Source organism: Hordeum vulgare, chromosome 6H (assembly GCF_904849725.1).
Source record: "Hordeum vulgare subsp. vulgare chromosome 6H, MorexV3_pseudomolecules_assembly, whole genome shotgun sequence".
Lineage (NCBI taxonomy): Eukaryota > Viridiplantae > Streptophyta > Magnoliopsida > Poales > Poaceae > Hordeum > Hordeum vulgare.
The window spans coordinates 483,285,656-483,297,062 of NC_058523.1; the positions used below are offsets into that span (position 1 = coordinate 483,285,656).

At 40.7% G+C, this 11,407-nt stretch overlaps 1 protein-coding gene across 1 annotated transcript; it reads right to left on the minus strand.

Annotated features, from left to right (window-relative positions):
• Positions 1-951: 951 nt before the first annotated feature.
• Positions 952-3,505, minus strand: LOC123405648 (two pore potassium channel c-like). The gene is made up of 4 exons (XM_045099259.1): positions 2,277-3,505; positions 2,114-2,141; positions 1,414-1,521; positions 952-978 (listed from the first exon to the last, which is right to left on the minus strand). Exons 1-4 carry the CDS (start codon positions 3,455-3,457, stop codon positions 952-954), a joined length of 1,344 nt encoding a protein of 447 aa, XP_044955194.1. The 5' UTR covers positions 3,458-3,505.
• Positions 3,506-11,407: the final 7,902 nt, after the last annotated feature.

Sequence of the window (11,407 nt, forward strand, 5' to 3'; positions counted from 1 at the left end):
ATCTTATAGTAGGAATATTATGGTAGGGGGAGTGGGATCCAGGAGAGCGACGAACAGGGGAGATACCTTGCGACAAGTAGGAGGCGCTCGCTGTCAAGGAGGCTGGACACCGTCGTCGGCGGGGCTGCGGGATGGACGTCGACGGGCAGCTCATCCCTTCTCCGTGCATGGTCAACGAGCAGTTGCGGCTTTATTAATTTTTTTAGAAAACATGACTGTATTCGTATATAAAAACAGACACACGGACATATGAAAACGAAATGATCGAAAGAGTTGCTCATAAATATAATGAATTGTGCAATGCCTATATTTTTTCTCTGACTAACAATTCCTTCCATCCTTACATTCCGTAATAATTTCTCGTATCAATCCTCCCTTTAATAGGGGGCAATTCATTTTATAGCCTGCAATTTTCTTTCACGCGAGACGTATGCAACATCATGCACCTTCTAGCCAGTTTGTTACCTTGATTACTCGCGGATATATTTAAACCGATCTGATTAAATATACGGAAAGATGTGGTACTATTTTATTTTTTGTGCTATATGCCGGTCACAACATTTTTTCAAGTAGATAATGATAAGTTAGTAGAAATCCAGGTTTAACTTGCTTACTCAAGCAAGATATAACAAAATAAAAGGAAGGAGAAATATTCCCGTGTGGCAGAAGCAAGACATTATGGAGTTCAACATCGCCATAATATTATCATAAGGCAACATCAGGTTCAATGCTATTTATGTACACATCATTATTGAAGATCAAGAAATCTTATCGTTTCATTAGAAATGATAGCTATTTTTTATCCATATGGTACATGCAGTTAGAGCTATAAATAAGAACATAGCTCCATGCTCAGTACTTTTCACATTGAAGGTAATCTTCATAATGCCAATACAATAATAGTTGAAAAAAAATCACAGAACATTTATCTCCTAAGAGCATAGACCGTGACTACATGCCGAACCAAATGCCAATTTCCTGAATCAACATATCACTGAACAGTCATATCCGCTAACATCATAGCATGACCACACCAAGATATAGTGGTAGTGAATTAACTTATTTACACTGATTTTATACGGTATAGTAGTAAACTATATTATATATAGATACATGGATAGATAGCTCCGTCCAGAGGCCTTGTCTTCCAAATTGCTTGCAGCAACCCACTTGTCTTAGCGTAAACACCTGGTGATGCAAACAGTGATATAAAAGAAATGATAGTAACATATAGTCGTTATGCGCCCAAAATAATAATGGTTCAGTAAAAACATCAAGATACATCACATCTCTTTGCACATATCACAATGGTCATACCAATCTATGGCATACCGTGCGTGTTTAAAAGTTATAACAAAACACAATAGAAGTATACTTGATCACATCTCTTTGCACATATCACAATGGGCATACCAATCTATGTCCGGAGGCGAGGATGGTGACGGCGCTGGTCGTGGATGGGTCAGAGTCAAGAATGGTCGAAGATAAAGTGTCCTTTCTCCCTGTTCGATTCATCACTTCCTACTTGAAAAAAGAAACAGAGCATCATAGTTAAATAATAACATAATACTTAGTAACCATCAGCACTTCACTTCCTACTTTAAGCAATGCTAGGTCATGGATTTTATAAAAACTATTTATAAACATTGGTTACCAGGTCATGGATCATGCACAGAGAAATGATCCTCCCTGGAAACCGATACAAAACGACAGTTTCACTCATCTCGTCCGAATAATGAACAGTATACATTTATGCACGAAGAAACAGTTTTTTTGGCTACCAACGGATTAATGGAAGTAAATAAAGCATTTTTCGAGTAAGCACCAAAAAAAACTTTGGATATACACAATCAAATAGTACACATGGAACCATAAGATTTCCTTGGTACAACACACCCAAAAGAAATTGGCTAATGAGAAGTTGCTTCCTATATTTTAAACATGGGCACAAAAGAAACCATTCATCATACATTCTGAATCTGATTCCAATGTGCATAAGAAATGCATGCCTTGCCATCAGTCAAATTCTTTAGTCACATTAGTTCCTTTGAAAGAGCATATACATTTGAGTTAGTTTTAGCTATTCAATGCTTGAACAAATAGCGGCTAGCACTATTAATCTATACATAACATAATCATAGCTTGAGTGCAAATTAAGTCTGCAGGGACATAGTACTTTCAAAATCGTTGTACATGCCAAATTGGTGAATGGTATTCAACACAAAGTTCGATACACGAATTGGTCAATGCAGGCATCAAAATAAGGTATAACTTACGTGACATAGCCATTGTTGTCGATATCTGCAGCGAGAAACTCTGACACGGTCATGTCTCTAGACAGCACCCAGTTGGCCATTGCACGGTGCCTCTTGTCGATCCTCATCTCCGCCAAGTAGAGGAATGCCCGTGCCACGGCTAGCGTGGACACAAGAAGCCATGGAGAGGCAAAAAGGCGTCCATGCAGTGTCCTGAACACGTGATCGCCATACCCGACCGTGGTCACCGACATCACTGCAAGGTAAACGACATCAAGCCAGCCCATGCTCTCCACCTTCCTGAGCACGGTGACCCCAACGCCGACGCAGATGGCCACCACACCAAGGGCGAGGGCGACCTTCATGCGAACGCGCATTCGGCCCTTCTTGATGTCAAAGATGTAGTTGTGCCTGTGCTTGCGTGCAGAGCGAGGGTTCTTGATTGCGGTGATGAGGAGGTGCTCCTGGAGGTCGAGCACATAGGACACCATGCCGAAGAGCAGGATGTCGAGGAAGCCGAAGCCGATGAGGACGAAGGATATGGCGAAGAGCTTGACGGCAAGGCTGGCCGGGGTGATGTCCCCGCAGCCGATTGTGCAGAGCGTCACGATGCAGAAGTAGAGGGCGTCGACGATGGGGTGGGTGTGCCCGGCGGAGGAGGTGAAGTTGGCCGGGAAGGCGGCGTAGAAGGTGACGTCGAGGGCGAGGTAGGCGAGCAAGAAGAGGAAGGCATGCAGCACGATGACCGGCCTCCGCGGCGGCGGTGGCGGGTTGTGGTGGTCGGCCTCGGCGGAGGCGTCGAGGACGGCAGCGCTGAGCGGCGCCATGGCGGGCGCGGTGCGGGAGCGGTGGAGGTTGGTGCGGCCGCTGATGAGATTGCAGAGCGAGGGCGTGGTGGGCTGGGGCGGGGCCTCCTTGTCGGAGGGAGGGGAGGAGGAGCAGGACGGGTGGTCGTAGTCGCGGAACGGGTCCGCGTGGCCGACCGAGAGGCGGCGGTAGTGGTGGTGCCCCGACGACGGCGAAGGGGGAGGGGGTGGGGGCGGCGGCGGCGGCAGGTAGTGGGGCCCGAAGATGAGGCGGTCCTTGTAGGAGGAGGCCGGGGAGGGGGGCGGCGCGGCGTCGAAGTTGGAGACCGGCGCGTGCTCCGGCAACGGGTGGAACGGCTGCGGCGCCGTGGTGGGGAGCAGCGGGTCCGTGTCCATGGCCGGAGACCACCGACCGGGGCCGGGCGGGGGGTTTCTTGGTTGGATTCTTGATGGGGTGGCGACGGGGGCGGTCTAGCCCCGATCCAGATCGGGATCGGGAGGGGAGGGGAGAGAAGTGGGGGAGGATCGTGTGGGAGTGGGGGTGTCGGTGCCTCCCGAGGGGAGGCTATAGGCCAGGGGCTGGCCCAGCGCGGGCGGCCAGGAGGGCGCGCCGGCGAGGGGCGACGGCGGGGAGGCGGGCGGTGGCGGAGAGCCCGGTGCCGGTGGTGGGGAGGCCCGTAGCTACGGACGGACGAGGGGGTTTACGTAAAAACGAAACGTTTTTTAACTCACGTAAGGACCGCGGGTTGAATAGCCGAAAACATAAGGACTTTTTTACAAAACCGCCAGCAACGTACGGCAGAAGCGATCCGTGGTTTATTATTAGGGGAGATTAGGAATATATATATATATATATATATATATATATATATATATATATATATATATATATATATATATATATATATATATACCTAGTTGTTTAACCTCCACGTGTCTCTTCCTATCTCTAAGCCAAACGGGCTGGTGGATGTGAAAGAATCCAATAGCCGGCAACTAACTAACATCTAATTAATTAATTAATTAATTAATTCACAAGAATTAGTTCAACAACCTGCTACTCCCTCAGTCCCAAAATAAGTGTCTCGAGCTTAGTATCACTTTGTACTAGAGCTAGTATAAAGTTAAGACACTTATTTTGAAACGGAGGGAGTATTTACGTGGCTGGCCGAATGCATCACCGTGAATAGATAGGATATTTTTATAAGTTGAACCGTGCTGGCCCATGTATTTTGTTGAGGATTTTCTCCTATATTTCCGACGAGCACGTAGAACTACATAGTTTGGAAAGCAGTATAGAGTATATATTATTTGGAAAACAGTATGTAGTATATTTTTTGGAAAATAGTATACCATGGAGTTTTTAAAAGGTATATTTTGGACCGGCGAGTATGTAGTATGTTTCTTTTGCATGGGAGTATATATAGTATATGTAGCATGGAGTATATATGGTGTGAAGTTGAAAGAAATATATAGTATGGTAGTATTTAGTATGGAGTACATAGAGGGAACAGGAAGGAGTATATGGTATGAGCTGAGGAATATATATAGTTGGGAAAAGTATATTTTGGGGGTATATGTTAACATCAACAGAAATGAGTATCAATATATACTCTCTTTTTTGCGAGGTGAATATCAATATATACTTTCGGTGGCATATGTTCATTTAAAAAGTATATAGTATATGGTCTTTCATATAATAATTGGAGTATTTGGTATTTTATAAAGAAAGTAGTATGTTTATTTGCCGTAAAAAGAGTAGTATATGTACAAAAATTTATGATGTACTCCCTGCGTCCGAAATTATTTATCGCATAAATAAATAAAAATGAATGTATTTAAAACTAAAATAGATCTAGATATATCCATTTTTATGACATTTATTTCCGAACGGAGGAAGTACTTAGTACTTATGTAGTATGTGGGGTTTTCGCAGAAAAGTAGTATGGGGTATCTCAAAAAGAAGTATGAAGTATGTTCAAATTAGGAGTATACAAATTTAAATGTATGGAGACTGATCAGTTTTGCATGCTAATTAGCATTTCATTCTCATATACATATTTCTCCTAAAAAGTATATACATCTTCAGCTAACCGTATATACACGATAAAATAACAAAGTGTATGTAGTAGCTAGCTTCTTGGAATCGTGCATGTGCATGCATGCACGTATATACACAGACCTAGTATATCCATTTGAAGAGGCCTAACCGGATTGTGTCATCCCGATTCAGCTGTATCCATGAATAAAATATTAAATGGCGAGAGAAAAGGTCTGGCATCCCAGAAAATTAGGAAGCTCAGTCAAACAAACCAATCGAGCATAAAAAAACTGATTTTATGGTGTCCATGACCCGTTAAGAAAGGCACATATCTTGATGCAATCAAATGGCAGTGGGATGGTGGTAACTACCACTAGGTGGTAGAAACTATTTTCCATATATATATATATATATATATATATATATATATATAATTAATCTAAACTATATTAAGTTATAAATTCAGGTTTTAATGTTAATATACGTGATTACGTATACGAGTTATTAAAGTAAATACAAACTTATTTATTTATTTTTATATTATTTTTAATACGAAGTGTTTTTAAATTATTTCGCTTATATTGCAGGATTTTTTAGGGGCTGTCGAGGCCAACAAGACGACTGAGGTGTACGCAGTGGTGTAATATCCTACTCAGTACTCATCATATTTATCATTATGTTGTTTCAGATGTAGCTAAGTTCGTTCACTTGATGTTTTAGTTGCAAATTTATGGAGTAAATTCCTATCGTCTTCCCACGCAGTTCCACCCGAAGGGAACACTTCTCTACGGTCATAAAGTTTTCATTCAAATGCCATAATAGGCTACACAGAGAACTACCGGCAGAGTTTTCTCCTATAGGATCCCTAGAACAAGAACTCATTCCATAAATTCAAAAATAAAATACCAAGTGAAAACACGAAACTACATCATTTCCACAACATAATTTACATATGGTTTTCCCTTTCGGGAACCCCCGAAGGGTTTACACAAGGATAAAGAAATTACCTTCTAACTACCTTCGCGAGCTTACAAATGCTCTAAATATTGTAGCTCTTTATTACACGATGAGGAAGTACTACTACTACTACTGAGCAAAGAGCTTTGCTAGCTGAGTTGCAACTCTGTGCTCTATCTGTGGCTGGTTCTTCTCCGTCTGGTCCAGCGTTTTAAACATTGATAGGTTAAAGTATTTAAACTTAGAAGTTAGCACAGGTAAAGTAATAAATACTAAAGAGAATATTAATATAAGGTGCAGAATAAATCCTTCTGAAGAGCATACCTGGCATACATCTCATAGCCAGCTAAATACAATTGTCGATTTGATATATGACTTCTACATATCTTGGGGGAAAAGACAAGATAATTTAGACCAAAAATTTGAGAGTTTATCCAAAGAATACCAAAAGCTTGCGGATAAATATTCTGGTCTGAAAAATAAAATTGATCTCGCCTTACATAAGCTAGAAGAAGCAAAGACCAGGCAGAACGTATTTTGCAAGAATAATGATTATATTAAAGAAGAAGTGTTGTCAATTGGCCGCTTACCTAAGTAAAGGCAAAGACTCACTACCTCGCACAGAAGCAAGACAAGATATACTCGATATAAAGAAGTTGTTGCAAGAAGTTAAAACTTTGATTGTCTCATAATTATATGACTGAATATAGCCAAGCATTAAACGAAGTAGCCAAATACTTGTCACCTCCTGTAGGATTTTCTGATCACGACTCACCAAAAGAAGACTCTAAAATTATAATAAGACAAAATAATACAATTCTTCAGTTATTAATCCAAGTTTTAGACAAGCTAAAAAGTGTCCAAAACAACAAAGGAATTGTGCTATCGTCATCTGGAATCGTAACATCATCAAGAAATATTAATTCAGAAAAATGGACATATCTAAAGGCTTCCTTAGAAGAGATAAAAACCTCCAGTTAGTAAGGCAAGACTCAAGACCACTCGCAATGAAGCATAGATTATCATGTAAAGCCGATGATATTGATAGTATTGAAGAAGTTATAGATATTCAGAGAGACCTCGAAAGATATCAAAAGGATACCCTAAGAAAAATAAAACCGCAACAGGTATATCACATGGGTATGTTTGAGAGTAAGAGCGGGTTATACCGAATATCAAGAGAAGTAGAACTAAGTGTGTTAACAAACCCAGTTGATTTAAGAATAGTAAGCAAAAATATTGAAAATGAACTAAAATATTGTGGTTACAAATATTTCATCAAGGTATGTATATTATAGGAATTAAAGGTATGACAAGAAAGAAATTAGGAGCAAAGGTGCTTATAACTCTATTAGACCGAAGGTGGGAATCAGTAGATAAAGCAGCATTAGGATTTTTAGAAGGAGACATGAATGAAAATAGATTAATAACCTATATAGCTCCAGACCTAATGATGCGTGTAAAACAATTTATTGAAAAAATGAGTTTTGGTTTCCAAACTAAGGGATATGAAGATTTTAAAGAAACAAATTTGTTAGTAAGCATAGAATTTATAGGAAGGCTCACTAGCAGAAGTAACTCTAGATATAGAGTTAATGTGAGCGATGTAATTGATAGTATGCAATCAAAGGGTATTAAATTTATGAATCCACTTAAAATTGGTTCTGAAGAAAGAGTGGGAGAAGAGTGGAAGATTGGTGAATTAATAGAGAAAAAAGAATTAAAGCAACCTGAAAACTATATAAGTTATCAAAATTGTGAAGGAAGTAGTAGCATTAGATTTATGAACTATAAATCGACATCAATAGAAGACGCGGAATCCTTTATGTCAGAAACAGAATCTATTGATGATAATAATAAAGGTGTGACCGAATGCATGGAAAAGGCTAATTTAGATGATAAAATAATTCACTCGGAAAATAAGCTAAAGCATATAGATTGGGAATATAAAAATTCTATGACAAAAGATTGGCCTAAGATAAGAGAAAGAGAATTGTTTATATATATATATATATATATATATATATATATATATATATATATATATATATATATATATATAGAGAGAGAGAGAGAGAGAGAGAGAGAGAGAGAGAGAGAGAGAGATGAATGTGTTATGAACTATATTGTTATATTGTCTGTTTATGACGATAAAAAATACGTGGCACCTTCATTAATTTGCCGTATTGTACAACATCAATAGACGGTAAAGGTATGATGTGGTTTGCCGTCTTGTACATCATCAACAGACGGCAAAGATATGCTGTAGTTTGTCGTCTTGTACAGAATCGGTAGACGACAAATATCTGAGGTGGTTTGCCGCCTTGAACCGGCGTTCAAGACGGCAAAAAACTAGCAGTTTTGCCGTCTGTGCTATCATAAAGCTGATGGCAAAAATGACTAACATCGTTTGTTAGTTAGACCGCTCCGTCTTCTATCATTTGTTTGTCGTCTACCAACCGAGTTGAAGGCAAAATAATTTCACTAACGGCAAAAAAATTGTCGTCTGCTCACCCATACGCTGATGGCAAACCTACCCTTTGCGGGCATGATGGATGCCATCATTATTTGTTGTCATGGGCTAACGGCAAAATATTTGCCGTATGTAATTCTCTCTTTGTCGTCTGTAGCGTCCTGACGGCAAAATTCCCGATTCGTGTAGTGTATACACCCTTCCACCTACCTCTCATTCTTAGAGGAAGCACTCAGAACACACATACACTTGCCAGATCCATTTTTTTGAGAAAAAGCCACCTACTCATGTGTTGAGATCAAGATATTACAATCCTACCATTTGAAACTTGATATCTAGCCTCCCCAAATTACTTTCTACCAAATCAATCTCTCCTACGCATGCCAAATTTGCGAGAGAGTAACTAGGTGTTGAGGAGACTATCTTTTGAATCACAAGAGCAAGGAGTTCATCGTTCTACCGCATCTATTACCTTTTGGAGGGTGGTGCCTCCTAGATTGGTCAGGTGTCGCTTGGGAGCCTCCTGCTTCGTGTTGTGGAGTTGAAACAAGAAGTTTGTACGGATAAGGAGATCGCCTAATTCATGAAGATCTACCGTGAGCGAGGCTAGTCCTTCGTGGGCGTAAGCCATGATGGAATAGACAAGGCCGCTACTTCGTGGATCCCTTGTTGGTGGAGCCCTCCGTGGACTCTCACAGCCGTTACCCTTCGAGGGTTGAAGTCTCCACTAACGTGGATGTACGATAGCACCACCTATCGGAACCACGCCAAAAATCACCGTGTTCAACTTTGCGTTTGATCTTCTAAACTCTACTCATTACTACATGTGCAATGTCTTTACTTTTCGCTGCCATATATGTTGACTAGCATGTGTAGGGTGCACTAGACTTATTATAATTGCTAAAATATGCCAACCACTAAAATTGGGAAAAGGCTAGGGTTTTAATTTGGTCAAGTAGTCTATTCACCCCCTCCCCCTCTAGACACACCTTCTATCGATCCCTCAACTATGCAACCATCAGGAAGGAGAATGTCGTCCACGAGATTGGCCACTAGGACACCCCCAGAGTTAGCGGTGCGCGCATAGGATGCAAAGGCAATTGAGTATCGTAAGGAAAAAGTGATTCTGAAATTCCCTGATTGTCGTGAGTACGCATAGTTCCTCGCGCCGGAAAACATAAAGATATGCACTAGGGCTGAGGAGAAGGAGAACCTCCAGGCCGAGCAACAGTTGTTTGACCCATTAGTGATGGAGCTTGCGAGAGACGATAAACTCTTAAAGACCATCAAGATGATGCTCTTTCAGTATGCGGTGAGGAAGATCGCAGAGGAGGATCCCATAGATTGGGATAAGCTCGCGGCATGGGACGAGGAGGAGGAGGTGGTGGTGCAACTGTTGCAGCGTTGTCGTAGGTCCACCAGAGACGACCATGAGGCCGGCCCCTCTGTCCAGTAGCTTGCTAGATGGACGTAACACTAGCTATTTCGTATATGAATGAGTGGTTAACTTTATGCATGCCACTATATGTTTGAATCGTCTGTAGAATTGCTAAAATCACTAGTATATGTACTATTTTGATGTGTTAGTTATTTAGTTTAATGATTTATGCTTACTTTGGTCAAGGATATTGACGGCAGTAAATGGATGCTTCGTGTGAGAACTATGGTGCTTTGAGAAGTCAAAAGGATAGGAGGTTCGTGATCGATCTTCTAAAAGACGTCATCACTAAGATGGTATATATATGATTTAGTTCAACATGGTCTGATTAAGTTTCATATGGTACGATTGTGGTTGAAATTGTTTAACTAGTTTTTTTTAAAAAAATTCTCAGGTCATCCCTTGCGCGCAAGGCGTGACTTCTTAGAGAAGTCTCGAGTTTCGTTTGATGCAACCATCACATTCTAATGCACCCTTATGAAGATGTTGACGACCCAACGCTTCAATTATCTTGTCACCAACGAGTCAGACCGCACCTATTTCAGTTGCCCTGATTGGACAGCTATTGCAACTGCTTACGAGATGAAAGCTGGGGAGAGAGCCACGTTCTACCTTGATTACGACCATGACGAGATCATGGTCTACTACAGCCCTGCTGACAACAATGATGATGGTCCACTTACTCCAGACTATGATCCTAACGCCGCCCGCCGAAATGTTGAGTTAGCTAGCTAGTAGGCATGCATGCATGGCATTCTCATGTTGTTACCACCTCTTGTTTAGTTGAACTTGTGTACTTGTGTTAATTGACTATTTTTGAAACTTTTTTGAATAAATAGATACTATTGAAACTTAGATTCTGATATTTGCATTGTACTTAATTACCGTTCTAAAACTTTGATTATACTGTCATTTTGATTGGATCATGCTACTGTATAGATTTAGTTTAAATTTGAAAATGAAATTGCTGGCGTTGCACCGGCACGCAATGTTACTACTAATGTATATTAATGTTGGTGTTAACCACGTGGCACGCTATAAACATATAAAATACTATTGACGTAGTCTCTAACAACGGTAATATTTTTTAACAGTGACGTCATATGGATGGCATCGAGTGTTCACGTTAGCAAGATCATTTTTGCCATGCCATATCTAAGCTTTTCTGCACTAGTGCGAAGACATAGACTATCCTAACAAACATGTCCAAAACATCACAACAATAATCCAAAATGATTTGCAAAAAAATGACTAAGCAGAAAATCGACATATGATACAGTCGTATCCACCATGTACCATGAAGTTATTCTCCTCTTTTTTCTGTTTCTCAGCTTTACAAAAAGGGTTGCTTTTTTTTAGTAGACAGAGTCCACTAGATCCATTCTTCATTAAACAGCAGATGGTACTCCAGTATTCAACTGCGGTCCAGGAACTGAT

What these genes read in the sequence shown, in the direction of transcription:
- LOC123405648 (XM_045099259.1), bottom strand. Translation starts at nt 3,457, where the DNA reads ATGGACACGGACCCGCTGCTCCCCACCACGGCGCCGCAGCCGTTCCAC. An exon ending in GACAACAATGGCTATGTCAC is followed by an intron (nt 2,142 to 2,276) that starts GTAAGTTATACC and finishes TTTGCACTCAAG; the next exon opens with CTATGATTATGTTATGTATA. An exon ending in ATGTTATGTATAGATTAATA is followed by an intron (nt 1,522 to 2,113) that starts GTGCTAGCCGCT and finishes TTTTTCAAGTAG; the next exon opens with GAAGTGATGAATCGAACAGG.